Source organism: Zychaea mexicana, assembly GCF_025766255.1.
Source record: "Zychaea mexicana strain RSA 1403 chromosome Unknown BDB00scaffold_4, whole genome shotgun sequence".
NCBI classification, from domain to species: domain Eukaryota; kingdom Fungi; phylum Mucoromycota; class Mucoromycetes; order Mucorales; family Lichtheimiaceae; genus Zychaea; species Zychaea mexicana.
The window spans coordinates 789,249-804,497 of NW_026516667.1; the positions used below are offsets into that span (position 1 = coordinate 789,249).

Here is a 15,249-nt window from a genome sequence, read left to right on the forward strand (position 1 = left end):
AGGAGGTGGTACATATGCCTCGAGACCCCAAGCCTATATTCATGCACAGGCCAAAAAGAAAGGCGCCACTCTGTCTAACTCCCTTTTGAGTTGTTCGAGGTGATCTCTTTTCTTCTTTCCTTCTTCCTTTCATTCATTCTTTTTCCCTTGCCCTCCTTCTACTCCCGCACTCTCTCTCACTCTCTCTCACTCTCTTACACACACACACAATCGTATCAGCTTGTCATTCAACATGGACGCTATCAACATGTCATTGCAGTCCCTCAATCTTGGAACGTCCAAAACAGCCCGTTCTCAGCAACGACAGCAGCAACCATCACCGCCCTTTTGTTACAGTGAGCAACTACCACCCTATCATTTTCTATACCACTATCCACCTCCATACTTTGCCCCTCCACTACCACCACCTGCTGCTGCTCCTACAGCTACTACTACCATGACAGCAATTGGTGCTGCTGCACCCTCTCCACCAAGTATCGTACCTGTTGAAGATCAGGACGACGATCTTGAAATAATCCTGACGGATGACTCTTCTTCATTGAGCTGTGCTTCTGGTAATGATCTTCCAACTTGCCTATTTCTGCTACAGAGGCCGAGCTTTGTGGCTCCATGAAGTTTGCCTTTTTGCTAATACTAGCCTGCTTGCAGCTTCCAACCACAGCGACAGCTGCAGTAGCAGCAGCTACAGTGATGACACTAACACCAACGACGACAGTGTTAACAACTTGCAACGGCAATTGGAGTATTATTTTTCGAGGTAATGTATACCGCGTCATATAGAGCTGAAAGCTGAGAGCAGCAGTGGCAGTAATAAATGCAGCAGTCAGATATCATCATTGGTGCTACGTTACTTCTCAGGGAAAATAAGTGTGGAGAAAAACAGCAGAGATGAGCTCCATCACTCGTCCAACTAAATATTGATTTTGTGGCCTCAAAAAAACTAGACACAATCTTGCGAATGATATCTACCTAGGTAAGATGTGTTTCGTGTGCACACGCAAAGGGTCGATCTCAACAAACAGCACATACTTAGCGCGAGTAGCATCCATGTAACTAATCCATCGCATATAACTACAACAACAGTATCACAGATGGATCCTGATCTCTACGTTCCCATTACTACGATTGCCAACTTTAACCGTGTCCAGCAATACACCACCGATCTCGATGCGGTAGCCCAGGCCCTGAAACAATCACCTTATGTTATCGTCGATGAAACTGAAACCAAGGTCAAACCCAATATCTCCACATCAGCAGAGCGTACCACAGTTATTCTTAGAGAGTTACCCGAAGATACGTCCGAAAAAGTATGAATTATCCTTTTTCCTATTATGCATCATTGAATTGGAGGAAGCCAGAGGAGGGGGATGAATAAGGCATAATACCTGTACACAAAAGCCTCCCTATTCGAATATCTTCATCTTTTAAGTTCGGTGCTTCGGAAATGAGCAGCCAAAAAGGACTTACATTATTTGCTACTATCATGAACATATCACTCGTTGACTTTTAATTATTAATATTATTATTAAGGAAATCAGCGACTTGCTACGCGACCTCGAGTCACCACCAGTGAAAAGCGTCAGGCACGACTTTGGAAATATGTGGTACATCGTCTTTGAATCTGAAAAAGACGCATTGAAGCTCCTTTGTGATATCCGTGGTCGCATGTTCAAGGGGAACCAAATTGCAGCTCGCATGAAATCTGTACCTGCCATTCACAACGTGTAATGTATATTTCTCTACATATCACCATGATCATCCCGAACAACAACAACAACAACAGCAACAATACACTCTCTCTTCTATTTTTGGATGACGAAGTGCTGCCCTCTCTTTTTTCATTAAAAGTTCCAACAATCCGAGCGCTACACGCAAAATGCATTCGCTAACCTTATCTTATTAAATCGACCTCCTTATTTTTTTCTGTACATACACAGTCTCGAAACTATCACCCGCCGACAGCAGCATGATCATCACCATCATCAGCCATATTCGCGCTATCAGCAGCATCAGCATCAGCCACACTCGTCGTTACTATCGGGGTCAAGTGTTAGTACCGTGGAGGAACAATTGAGGATGGACGAGACAAAAGTGTCGATCAAGAAAAGTAGTAGAAAGGATAACAGAAATGGCTGTCAACAAGGCAAGAACGGATCAATAAGACAACGACGACGCGGCGGGAGAAATCACAAAAGGAAGCGAAATCAGGGCAAAAACAAGGACGCGTCCGCCACTGATAACGACAATAGCAGAAACTTTCCTCCACTCGCTGCTGTTCCTTATAACGCTCAGGAAGAAAAGGTCAACACCGCCACCACCACCACTACTGCTAATACTACTAGTACCTCCACTGCTGCTACTGCTGCACGTATTCGCCGGTCAACGTCCTTATCATCAAAACAAAAACAGTCGGCCCCAAGTGTACTAACATACGCTGCTATTGCCAAAGGACACCAACAGCAACAGCGATAATCGATCGCCTGAGGACCACTGAACTCAAAGAATCATTCCCATCAGCATAACATTATCACGTATTAATTTCTTTACCGTTATATACATCCCGCAGACATCCAATAGTTGTCTTTCCTTCTTCTTATACCATTAACTAATTATATACTCTACTTAGCGCATAATGTTGGAAACATATTGTATATTTGGCTTTTATCTTTTTTATACTATTAATATTATACAAATACAGCTTCACTAATTATAGTAGATCTTCTATTACAACAATGCTGCATGCACTAGAAATGAACATCGTAAACAAGAATTTTACTAACCCCATCATGTGATAACTCGTGCCCAGTTGTGATGGATGGGTGATAATGTTGAAGGTGACAACGTGAAATCTGCTCTTCACCAACAAATGTGCATATATATCATAGTAGCATCTAAGCAACAGTACATATCCCCTAAATTGTTGCCAAGATGTTGATGACTTCAATATACTCAGCACGCTTCATTTTTCTGCCAATCTTCCTCCCTCTCTCAATCTCTAATCATACATCTTTCAAGTCAAAACAGTTTTGTAAGCATCGTGCTACAATAGATATCTTCCTCATTTCAGGGTACCTAATATAAGTGTAGCTGAACAAACAAATATGCACAACAGTCTATCATAAGTGTATAATCAGCTTTGATTCATATGCAAAGCTGTTCAAGGAACAACCCTGACCGACTTCTTGGTTATGTATAATTGGTGTCATGACCGGTCAAGAAAATGAATAGTATGTATACATTGAGTATGAACAGTGTGCGATGCTATTGTTGCGTACTGTCGTTGTTATTGGATCCGCGACTATGATACAGTTCGATGATCATGTGAAAGGTGGTTGCAACAAGAATTTTCTTTCCGTAGTTGATAGACTTTAATACTACCATTACACAGACCGCGTTCACAAATGACCAAGTACCGTGCCATCACTAAATAAAGAAATGCCGCCCCATACATGAATTATATCCAGTCGCGTACAATTTGTAGGGCAGAATAAAAAGCACTCTCTTTATTCGTGTTGTATATGTAATAGAAAATCTATATAGCCCTTCTTGTATGTTTTCTATTTATATATCGCGTAAATCATGGGGAAGATGCGATCATGGAGATAGACGTGTCGATTAGAGAGGGAAGATGTATGTGTGTGTACGTGCGGGAAAAAAGAGAGGATTTTTTTAAAACAAAAGAATTTAATCTTTTCATTGGTAACGTGAGAACGAGTCCACCGTTTACAGCTTGTCGTAGTACTTGTCGAGACCAGGGATATCTTCGACAAGACCCTTTCTCTTACGGACGTTACGGATGATATCGTAGACCTTGTTACCGGCTTCCAATGGGTCACCGGTCATGGCCTGCCAGTGATCGAAGACAGCTTGAGGGAAGGCCTGCAAGATATTATAGAGTTAGCTCACGGTTCATCCATATACACACCAACATGTGCTCTTCTTAATACTTTACCTGACCAGCAGTGGCAGCACGCAAATCAGCAGTGAAACCGAACGATTCGTTGACGGGCATGTAGGCCTTGATGTTCATCATGGGGGTACCAGGGCGCTGCTCCTCAGAGAAGACCATACCACGACGACGGTTAAGAACAGAGTAGATACCACCCATGGCAGAGTCGGGGCACTGGATTTCGACGAGGTAGACGGGTTCCTGGATACCGGGCTTGGCGGTAAGCATGGAAGCGTAGACGACACGACGGAAGGTGGGGATGATCTGACCACCACCTCTGTGGATAGCATCAGCGTGAAGGACGACATCCAAGATGTTGAAGCGACAGCCACGCAAGTTCTCTTCGGCAAGAGGACCTTCCTTGGTGGCCCACTGGAAGGCAGCGACACAGGAGTCCTTGATTTCGTTCAAGTACTGGACAGCCTTGGTGACATCGACAACAAGATTAGGACCGGTGGCATCGGGACCGAAACACCAGATCTTACGGGCCTCAGTGACATCCCAGTTGTACTGGTCAGCCAAGATACGGGCACGAGCCTTGAAATCGTCCTTGGGACCGACCTTTGCCTGTTCGATATCGTTGGAGAGCTCATCATCCAAGGGCATGGCACGCATGAAGATACGGTTGTGCTTGTTGGGCGACTTGGACAAGCAGTCCATCGAGGATTCGGCAGTGACGGTCTCACGGTACTGGACGACGGGGTCACCAGTGCGGATGGGGACCTGGGCGTGGTCTTCCTCAAGATCCTTCAAGATAATTTCCAAGTGAAGTTCACCAGCACCGGCAACAATGTGTTCACCAGAGTCGGAGGTGTAGGTCAAGACACAGGGATCGGACTTGGAGAGACGCTTCAAACCTTCGACGAGCTTGGGCAAGTCGTTGGCGTTCTTGACTTCGACGGCAACCTGCACGACAGGAGAGACAGAGAACTTCATGACCTTCATGTTGTGGGCAACCTCGGAGGTGGTGATGGTACCGGACTTGACCAAGAACTGATCGACACCAACCAAACCAATGATGTTACCAGCAGGGCAGTCATCGATGGCTTCGGTGTTACGGCCCATCATAAGGACAGTACGCTGGATGGACTTAACAGCCAAGTCGGTCTTGGAACCGGGGACGTAGTTGGGACCCTGGATACGGACCTTAAGACCAGCACGGATGGTACCAGAGAAGACACGACCGAAAGCGTAGAAACGACCCTTGTCGGAGGTGGGAACCATCTTGGAGACGTACATCATCAAGGGACCGTTGGGGTCACAGTCGCGGATACCCTGGGCACACTCGTCGTCGGAGGGACCTTCGTACAAGTTGACGACACGGTACTTTTGGGCAGTGACGGGGGAAGGCAAGTGGATACAGATCATTTCCAAGAGAGCATCACCAGCAGGCAAGAACTTGCGCATGACGACCTTCATCAACTGCTTGCCCTCCAACTCCTTTTCTTCGGACTTCAACTGGATGTCGAGCTTCTCCAAAAGAGTGGGGATCTGCTCCTTCTTGAAGTTCATGATCGTATCGAAGATCTTGTAGATGGGGTCCAAGATGAACATGTTGAAGGCACGCTCCAACTGCTTGCCGCTGGCATCGGTGTCCTTGGTGGTCCACTTCTTGGTCTTGGGGTTGAAGTAGTTCTCGCCCCACAAGCGCTGCATCATCTTCTCCTTGTCGACACCGAACTTCTTGGAGTAACGGACAGCGAACTGACGGAGGGTGAAACCCCAACCGTGAAGACCGGAGGCGAAGGCAACAGTGCCCTGGTCGGGGTAGACCTGGACATCACCAAGAGCTTCATCAAAGTAGGTGGCAATGATGACGTTGACGGATTCGATGGTACGAGCGAAAGCCTAGTGAAATCTTCATGTTAGTAAATAGGACACATATGCACATATCCCACACACAGCACCCGGCAGGCCATAAGAGATTTGCTGGCGCCTCGTCTCCTGAAAACCACAAATATGCACATACATTGTACAACTCCTCCTTGTCCAACTGCAATTCAAGCAAGGCACGATCAATCTTGTTGATGACGATGACGGGCTTGATACGCTCACCCAAAGCCTGGCGCAAGACAGTCTCAGTCTGGACGCAGACACCTTCGATACAGTCGACGACGACAAGAGCACCATCGGTGACACGAAGGGCAGCAGTAACTTCAGAAGAGAAATCAACGTGACCGGGCGAATCGATCAAGTTGATCAAGAAATCCTTGCCTATAAACAAACGATGTGTTGTCTGTAAGTACCAACTGAAACACTGACCGGAGTATTTCTCGATATTTTACCAATAGTCTTCTGGTTCTTGATTTCCTTGATATCTTCCTCGTGCTCCAAAGCGAAGTACATGGAGATAGCGGTGGACTTGATGGTAATACCACGCTCCTGTTCATCCTTACGGGTGTCCATGAAACGAGTCTCACCAGCACGACCGGCAGAGATAATACCGGCCTTGGAGACCAAAGAGTCAGTCAAAGTAGACTTGCCGTGATCGACGTGAGCAATGACCGACATGTTACGAACGTTCGTAACTTTGTCCTATAATACATATAGCACATTGGGTAAGGATTAGCAGATGTTCGCCGTTTGTGAATGTGCTTCCGTCGTTATGTATAATGCCGTCGGTAATTTCGTTTTTTTGCTTGGTGTGTTAAAATGATTATTTACCATCAAACCACGGATCTCCTCAATAGTAAAGTTCTATATAACGCGTTCGTTAATGTTAGTTCATGGTTGTCAATTCCCTTCCATCACATGGGTTTTTCCCTCCATATTATCAGTACTTACCACTATAGTTCATGGGTAAAAATTTGGATAGTATGATATATGTAAACAAAACAGTGAGCACATGTTTTCCCACACACGCAGACCTTCGCATGACAGAAAAATGAGGCATCCATCTGTCATCCATCCAGTTGGATAGGGTATCCGTGCGTTTTTTTCCCATCCATCCCACACACACTACTTTAACATACCCATTTTGAGTTTTCAAGCGAAGGAAGGAGCGATGGAAAATCCGGGCGCGCTCGCTGGCAGTTTGCATACGCTTTTCTCTTCTCACTCCTACTCCCCCCAATAACCCTGGCGAAGAGAAATCAAAAAAGTCCGCCCGCCACACTTGGGGACGCTCGTTATCGTGCTATATCCCACAACAAAGTTCGTTCTCAACTCCATTTTGTTTTTCTTATGGACAAACAAACACCCCCTTTCCATGTAAGCGTTGTAATTACCCCGCGTCTTCTTGTTCTCCCGTTCCTCCTCTCCCCCTTGTGAATGGTTGGCAGCCCGATTCGAAATCGGATCTCTTCTTGTTGGTGGCGATAAGTAGCGGCATTTTTCCCGCCTTTTTCCCCATCCCCCCCCTTCACCAATGGACGCTAATGACAGCCAACAAAATAAGAACAATGGTGAATTGAGGGTGAGGACTTTTCTAGAAGTGATTTTGGGGGAGTGTTGCGCATGGAGGACGAAAGGAGCGGCGGACTTGGGCGTTTTGTTTTTAGCACAAAATGTACAATGCTGCTGCGCTATCAAAGGGCAGATCTGTACACAAGACAGCACACGAATCACAACAAAGCAACACATATTCCCAAATACTGCAATGCACTACAGCGCTCATCATCGGTCATATAGCAACTTCCAGATAATGGCATGGTGTAATAGTACAGTCTAGTAGTATAGATGGGTGGGACGGTCAGGTGGTTCCAATCAAATAGATTCCTTTCTTGGGAGCATGCATGGCCTGACAGAGCGTCATGTGTCCTTGTTGAGAATTTAAAAATGTCACTTCTCGGAAGATCCGACTTATTGAAGTGAATACACGCACACGCAGTTTTGCGTGCAAATAAAGAACAGTTATTAGCTTAATCTTTTATATACAAGAAGAGTGTACGTAACTACTTTGCGTGAATAAAAAAATACATGTTGGAGTAATGTAGTAGCAAGAAATATGCGGGGGGGGGGGAGGTGGCCGGGCTGGGGCAGCAAAGGGGAAATAAAGGGAGACAAGACCGACGGAAAGGAGAGAGGGGGAGGGAAAGCCAATGGTAACATTCCATGTATGTGGCAGTTGTAAATAGTAGTAGTAGTAGTAGTAGTAGTAGTAGTAGTAGTAGTACTTTTAGGGATGTAGGTAATTCAGTTCATATACACGAAAAATGCAGGTTGCTTAATGTGGCTTTATGGTTGCTGCTGTTGTTGTTGAAGATGACGGTGACTGGCGGCGATCGGCAATACCATAGAAATAAGTAGCTGCGGTCACCAGCATGGCGCCGAGTACAAACATGATGGATGGTCGGAAGTCGAAAAAATAGAAACTAATGATGCTCGACAAGATGATCGACACGCTTGTGGCAAAGTTTTTGAGGATATTGTCTGCATGCTTAACAACCGTTGCCACGAGCAACCCTCCCAATGCCTGGTTAGCGATAACCAGCCACGCTATCATGGTATAGCCTTGAAACAATCCACCCCCTTGCCGAATCAGATGATAGTCGTTCATCAGCATGGCAACGATAGAAAACGCCAGTGCTGACAAGCCCATCTGGATATTGCGCATCCACATGGAAGTACTTGACGTCTTGAGCATCCGTTCAAAATAGCATCCTGCAAAACCGGATGATACGCAGCTTGCCAACACCGCAATCAACCCAAACATTGCATTTTGCTGGTGCTGATTCTGGTCGCTGTTGCTGTACTGATATTGTTCCTGCTGTTCCCCGTCTGCTTTGATAGCATCGATCATGACTGCTGCTTTATCTTCTTCTCGCGTCGTGATTTGCACCAGTGTAACACCACCCATCAATAATCCCAATGCAACCCACTGGTTTTGGCTCAGTCGACGATTTAGCACAACTTGGGAAAATATGGCTGTTGACAAGATTTTCAGTTGGTATGTGATTTGAAATGTCGCAGCTTCGAGATTGCTGAGCGCCAAGTAGAGCAAGTTATTTTGGATCGCGTATAGCGCAGACGGGATCATGAGTCGGATCGTTTCACTTGGATTATGCCAAATGTCCTTGGCTAATGCCCTCCGTAAACGAGTCCAAGAGTATAATTCGCGGCGAAGCATGATTAGGCATACGCTAAGTTTGATAATCTCGGCCATGACAACAGCAGTTGAGGCAATGTACAATGGTTGATCATCGCCACGCGGTACCACGCGTGAATATCGCATCATAAGCACTAGGAGCGTGTTTTGGGCCACAAGGACAAGTAGCGAGAGTTGCTTGTGTGATAATCCGCCAATAAACGAGTTGTACTCGCTATGGTCATTTTCTGCTACTATTGTTTGTATTTATACGGGAACGAGTGAGCCATAATACAGTGCAAAAAAGGTGTATATCCCTGGCTTTTTTCTTTGCTTTTCATACCGTCTTCTTTTCTCGGATAACTGGTTGGCAAGATGCCATTCTTTCGAAACACTCGCCGGGTTTGAACATGGTATGATGATGACATGAGACGATAGAAACAAGACCTTAACCCATCGATTGTGTAGAAAATAAAGAATCAAAAGTATTTTCTCGATTCTGCCTTCTTTTTTCTGCGGGATCGAAATCTAAAACAGGGGATTTTCATCCTGTTACACAGACCAAGATTCCGGAAAAGAGGCGCTATTGATACGACCGGTCGCTCAAGAAGACTAAGGAGCTTTCACGATTGACAGCAATAGAATAGGTTTTTTCATTACTACTGCTCAAAATAAATAAAAAATGACGTCTGCTACTATACCAGTACATAATTTTCATAACCACACGCGTACTGACAGATATTGATGAATGGACACATAGCAGAAGTAAAAGAACGGGGCGTCATTTTCGCTATTACGAAACAGTAGGCGCAGCTAGATATGAGCTGAGACGTTGGCAGAAATTATGACTAGCAGACTTGGGAGTCTTATGCTATGTGATCTCGCTGTGGGCAGTGCGGACATGGTCAACAAAACATCATGTACCCAATACAATATTATCATAAGAAAAGTACTATAGGAAATATGTTTACCATTACACTATGAAAGTATTGCTAAAGAGCACAACAAACGGGAATTCTCACCACTGAATGATAGCTGTTTCTCTTAATAATACACAATAATGGTCGAAGTTAGACAAGGTCTATTACTATCATGTAAGAATGTAGAAGTCATTATTTTAGTATGCCCACATCTCATTACAGAGCAAAAAGCACTTTTCGATTTCGGCTCATGTACATTTGAGCACCATACTGTATAATATGTAATACAGGCCACTATCATATATATTTATCTAACACGCAAATGCAGGTTTGTTGTTGGAGATCAAACACTTGAGCTACTTTGGGAACCTAAGCTTGAACAAAAAGATTATGCCCATATATAGCTACTATTCTCATGTACACCTACATCTTTTATGAAAAGTAACGACAGTCCATGTACGACAGATCCTTACAGTACCAAGCGGAGGTATAACTTACAGTAGTACTTGCGTAAAAGGAGCATTTGGAGATCCATCAAATGGGCTACAATGTTTCCTTAAGGATAATGATATTTTAAATTCGCACCTCTGATTCAAGACACGGCTCAGGGCTAGCCAAATATATACATCCAACGATATCAAATCGAGCAAAGATATTCACAATGAACAACGTGAAGTAAGTAAATCACAAGGGGATGTATGGTAGATCCTAACACATATGGCGTGTATACTTGTAATTATATTGATCCCCCCGTTCATTTGGCTTCACAAAATGAGTATCCAACGCCGATGACGCTTGCTTTATCGATAGCCTTCTGCTAATGTTGTTAAGAGTGCGTATATTCTGAACCTGCTAGAATCGGCAACGATGATAAAGCATGGTTACTCTCAAAACTTCGGACTGTGTCGAAACATAAGGACTTTGACGGGCTTGTCTTGCCGTTCCGCCGAATTGCATGGAATCACGGTACAGCCTTTGTATTATAGGTTGAAAGCTCTTTCGAGATTATATGGGTGGTGGTGCATGACCGTTCTTAGTTCGTGGAGCGATTAGTCTGGTTAATTCCGATAACGATCGAGACCTTAATCTGCTAAATAGGCAGACCAACTTTTAAGTTGGATTGTGTACCTTCGGGTACCACTGACTTCTTAGAGAGACTACTGTACTGTATGTAAAAGAAAATTCAGAGAAAAAATATAAGAGATCTTCTCTTTTTCGGTATCATCATCCGATATCGCTATCACTACCAGATTAGCAAGAATGCAGCGTTTCGCACCTAGTACTACTTTGCTACTCTATTGGTGTTCTTCTTTTGCTTCGCTACTGTTGAATAAGCCGCACCGGACAAAGAACTTGCAAGTGACGGAATGCTTTTTTACACATAATTTTAATATCTTTGAAAGATTATGGTTTATGGCAGGACGCAATGGGCAAAGTATGGTATCATATATAATCGTAATCCATTGATATCGTATATTGTTTTTTTTCATACAATTACAGTAATAGGCAGACTGCGGAAACTGCCGCTGGCATTGGACCAGTTGCAGCGAATGTCGACCGTCCGACAGCCCCTGTTTTATCTCCCAATTTAGAGGTAACCAACGAGAATGGAAGCTAAAGGCTTTAAGATCGAAGACAAACAAATATACCTCTAACTATCAAGTGCCCTCTCTGTTTCTTCATTTTACGGTTTCAAGTATATATACTGCATCAGTAGTTTCTTCATCCAGCAATTTACTGCAGACCAGTAGATGTAGAACTTTGTTGCTCCAGCAACACATATGATTCCATTAAACGATGGAAAGCGCACATCCCACAGTTATAACAGTTACATATAAGTAAGGAGATGTATACCAATATGAATGACAATATCATTGGAGAGTATCATTGGAGAGTATCGAAGAACCTTTCCTAGTAAACAGTCGCCATATTTGCAAGTTTGGAAAAGAGTTGTTACACTTTCTTTTTTATTAGTATTTTAGCAACGTTCGAAAATTTTATACAGATCAGTTAGTCTTGCTAAGCGGGTGACATAACTTCCATCCTCCCTAGCTAAACTTGCCGGTGCAATGAATTGACTCTTGAGACCTGGAAAGATCAAATTTTGCACTTGCCACAGATACTTTTCATGTTCTTGTTTATACTGCCGTCGAGCGGTGTCATTATCTGCTGTAATATCCACCGGTTCTACGGGCGGCTCAGCGCTGTAAAATATGGCTAATTCGCGTCCCAGACTGTCAAAGCATCCTTCCTCGGTCTCCCAATCCACCTTTGAAGGAATAAATTGTGTTATCGAAAGATGACTTTTTTATGGATCGCGAGATATTGTTTTACCTCTGTTCCCATTCGTAGCAGAAATAGTGGTAGTTTGTCCATGGTCGGTACGTAGCCTTTCAATAACATCGGAAGAGCTAACAGAGACCCTTCTTTTGAGATCACCATAGAGAAATGATCTTCAAGCATATCAGCGCGAGACACAATTACATCTGTAATGGTCTAATTTTTTATAATGGCCATAGTAAAACGCTTTAGTCTTATGGTTCTTAATTATTGAATGACAATTTTCTTCTTCATTACCTCTGCGATGGTATCTTTGGGTTGTAATTGATCAGGAAGTGTGCCTTGCTGTTCTTCCACATCTAGTGCGACTTTGATGCATTCAAGAATGGATACAGGCGAGGTCAGTTGAAGTTTGCCAAAGTTACAGAATTCGGCGAGTAACACTTGATAGAAGAGTTCCTCACTATACACGATTCATCATAATAATCAGCGTATTACATACAATTGATTCGGGATTTGTCAAGGCCACATCTTATAAGGTCCTTCCTTACCTGACAACGGCAAAATTCACCAGGTATAGATCTTGTTTATGTTGTATCAGAGCTAGAGTATCGTCCGCGCATCCAACAAATGTATGATCTCGCAAGACGTTTGTGAGGCCTATTTTTTAAGCATTGTTTTTTTAACATTAAAGAACTTCTCTCAGTATCCGGATTACTGTTGCCACCAGAACAAAAATGGTACCTGTATGCTCGGACTTCTTGACTGCATTACGAAGATTTAGAATACTTGTCATTTGTACATCAATCCTCGGTCGCTTCTTGGATTGAGAAGATATCGGCTGTGATCTGGCACAAAAAATATACATTAAGTTCATCACAAACATATGTAAACCAGTTACTTTACGCTGAATCAGCCTTAAATTTAAATGATACTTACGATAATTCTTCATCTAACTCCAAAACATCCTCAGTATTCACTATTCCTTCCATCAATTCATCTTCCGGTCGTTGAACGAAGGTATCTAATGTTCTGGCTCGACTATCTGTTCGTACTAGATTATATTCTTGTACTTTTCTTGTGGGCGTTTTGTCGCTGTCACCTGAAGCGATAAAAACAAAATTGAAGACGTTGGAACAGTTAAAACGGATCTGTAATGCCGCAGTAGCAAGACATAAGAAAGCTAAATTACTTACTAGGCGATGATTCTACTTGACTTGCACCAGGCAAGATTGTCTTATTAGTAAATAAACGTTAGTATCCGTCATACGAAAAAAAATGCATTAAAGATAGCAAATCATTGCACCTACTTGTGTATAGAATGTCCTCGAGAAATTAGCACCTTCCAACTGTTCCTGCAGTGTGCTTGTAATAGTGTCTACAATTCTGTCTTCGTTTAGGAAATGAACCTAGGTATAGAGTACCCACCCGAGATAGATAAAGTTAGCATAATCAAAGATTTTTAATCGTTAAGCCTCTTTACTTTTATATATGCATTACCTCTCGTTTGGTTGGGTGCACGTTCACGTCCACATTTCTTGGATTGATGTCCAAACTTAGGTATACAAAGGGGTAAGATCCTTTGGGTAACAATGAATTATACACATTTTCGATAGATTTCTTGATATTTGAGCTTTCCACAAGTCGATCTAGCGAAAGTGATTAAGATCAGTATTTCGTCAAATCACACTAAATTACACTCCAACAAGTAGGAAAGAATTCAACGTACTGTTTATAAACAAGAGCAAAGTCATTTTTTTAACATGGTAATTGGCGTTGGAAAAGGAGGCGTTCATTTTGAACTCGGACTGAGGAAACTCTTTCTCAACGTGCAATAGTTCAGATGCCACGGATGAACCATACATTTGTCGAATCGTATCGGTGATATTGGAGGTGGATGAGGTTTGTACATCGGCTGTTGCAGCTCCTTGCTGTATACGTATAAGGAAGAGAATGAGCATCTTATACACAACAACATTGTTTCTTATTCATCGCCTTCCTAAGACAGCGATAAAATTACCTTTCGACATGTAAAACTGACAGCACTGTTATGGACTGCATATCGGCTGACGACGTCCACAATTCGGTTGTACTCTTCGCTGAAGGATTTGAATGCTCGTCGTCGAGTAGGTACGTTATAGAATAGATCCTCCGCCTGTTCAGATATACAAGTTTCAAATTTATTAGTCTTCGATGCATATCCATGAGAATGTAAAAGGGAGAAGCAGTGTAGCATAATATATACCGTGATCTGTGTTCCGTCGTTGCCTGCACATGGCTTCGGATCGGCACTCACACCCGGACGAGGCGACACGAGCTTTCCATCTGAATAATTTGCTCTATAAACATTGTAAATGTAACGTTTTATTGTTAATGTTCAATAGCAAAGACAGTCAAAGCAAGCTAAAAAGTTTACCTAAAGGCACACTGTGCGTCCTTGGTCTTTGTGGTGATGGTTACGTGCGCAATATGGGATATACTCGCTAATGCTTCACCACGGAATCCATAAGTTGCTATTTGAGACAAATCCTCAAACTTTTTCAGTTTGCTCGTCGTAAACCGTTCGCATACAATTCCCATGTCTTCTTTCTAAAGGCAAGAGGAGATTTACATCAAAGCAACAAAAGACGCGTAAGTAACGCGAAAGTACACGTAGGACGCGAAGTACACGCGAAATCCGCAACGAACAGAAACAACGTCTTGGTTTCGAATTGTTTATGCAATTTACCCGTATGCCATGACCATTGTCTTGTATCTGTAAAAGTTTGATACCACCGTCTTTCACAAGGATCTGGATTTGTGTGGCACCAGCGTCAAGCGAGTTTTCAATGAGCTCTTTCAGAGCATTGGCAGGTCTTTGAATAATCTAATTAGCCGAAAATGGCAAGAGACGATCGTCAACGTGTGAGCCTCTAAATTATAGAATAAACGATTATTCAACTAGAAACGTGGCTACCTCTCCAGCAGCAATGCGATTAATAACAGTTTGATCTAATCGCTTGATCGCGGGCACGGTTGACATTGTTCAAGCAAAGCACAGTGGGGCGACACTCCGTCTATTTTTGGAGTAAATG

General features: G+C 43.3%; 5 protein-coding genes across 5 annotated transcripts; 1 reads left to right on the top strand and 4 right to left on the bottom strand.

Moving 5' to 3' along the window:
• Positions 1 to 14: 14 nt before the first annotated feature.
• Positions 15 to 2,716, top strand: BDB00DRAFT_403022 (uncharacterized protein). Its single transcript, XM_053117251.1, has 6 exons — positions 15 to 554; positions 649 to 757; positions 945 to 973; positions 1,084 to 1,307; positions 1,531 to 1,724; positions 1,938 to 2,716. Exons 1-6 carry the CDS (start codon positions 233 to 235, stop codon positions 2,470 to 2,472), a joined length of 1,413 nt encoding a protein of 470 aa, XP_052985044.1. The 5' UTR covers positions 15 to 232; the 3' UTR covers positions 2,473 to 2,716.
• Positions 2,717 to 3,479: 763 nt separating this feature from the next.
• Positions 3,480 to 7,086, bottom strand: BDB00DRAFT_799499 (elongation factor 2). Its single transcript, XM_053121693.1, has 6 exons — positions 6,734 to 7,086; positions 6,614 to 6,646; positions 6,235 to 6,484; positions 5,919 to 6,163; positions 3,953 to 5,797; positions 3,480 to 3,879 (listed from the first exon to the last, which is right to left on the bottom strand). The coding sequence occupies exons 2-6, from the start codon at positions 6,614 to 6,616 to the stop codon at positions 3,724 to 3,726; spliced, it is 2,499 nt and encodes an 832-aa protein (XP_052985045.1). The 5' UTR covers positions 6,617 to 6,646; positions 6,734 to 7,086; the 3' UTR covers positions 3,480 to 3,723.
• On the bottom strand, positions 6,598 to 7,680 carry BDB00DRAFT_403096 (uncharacterized protein). The gene is made up of 2 exons (XM_053117252.1): positions 6,922 to 7,680; positions 6,598 to 6,646 (listed from the first exon to the last, which is right to left on the bottom strand). The coding sequence occupies exon 1, from the start codon at positions 7,529 to 7,531 to the stop codon at positions 7,010 to 7,012; it is 522 nt and encodes a 173-aa protein (XP_052985046.1). The 5' UTR covers positions 7,532 to 7,680; the 3' UTR covers positions 6,598 to 6,646; positions 6,922 to 7,009.
• Positions 7,681 to 8,022: 342 nt separating this feature from the next.
• On the bottom strand, positions 8,023 to 9,460 carry BDB00DRAFT_799506 (nucleotide-sugar transporter-domain-containing protein). Its single transcript, XM_053121694.1, has one exon. It carries the CDS (start codon positions 9,123 to 9,125, stop codon positions 8,115 to 8,117), a length of 1,011 nt encoding a protein of 336 aa, XP_052985047.1. The 5' UTR covers positions 9,126 to 9,460; the 3' UTR covers positions 8,023 to 8,114.
• A 2,393-nt stretch (positions 9,461 to 11,853) lies between these two features.
• BDB00DRAFT_799508 (DNA mismatch repair protein mlh1) lies at positions 11,854 to 15,248 on the bottom strand. The gene is made up of 15 exons (XM_053121695.1): positions 15,132 to 15,248; positions 14,904 to 15,041; positions 14,592 to 14,764; positions 14,421 to 14,514; positions 14,196 to 14,330; positions 13,905 to 14,106; positions 13,676 to 13,824; positions 13,486 to 13,584; positions 13,372 to 13,411; positions 13,115 to 13,277; positions 12,920 to 13,023; positions 12,727 to 12,835; positions 12,473 to 12,638; positions 12,230 to 12,391; positions 11,854 to 12,164 (listed from the first exon to the last, which is right to left on the bottom strand). The coding sequence occupies exons 1-15, from the start codon at positions 15,195 to 15,197 to the stop codon at positions 11,874 to 11,876; spliced, it is 2,091 nt and encodes a 696-aa protein (XP_052985048.1). The 5' UTR covers positions 15,198 to 15,248; the 3' UTR covers positions 11,854 to 11,873.
• Between the last annotated feature and the right edge of the window lies 1 nt (position 15,249).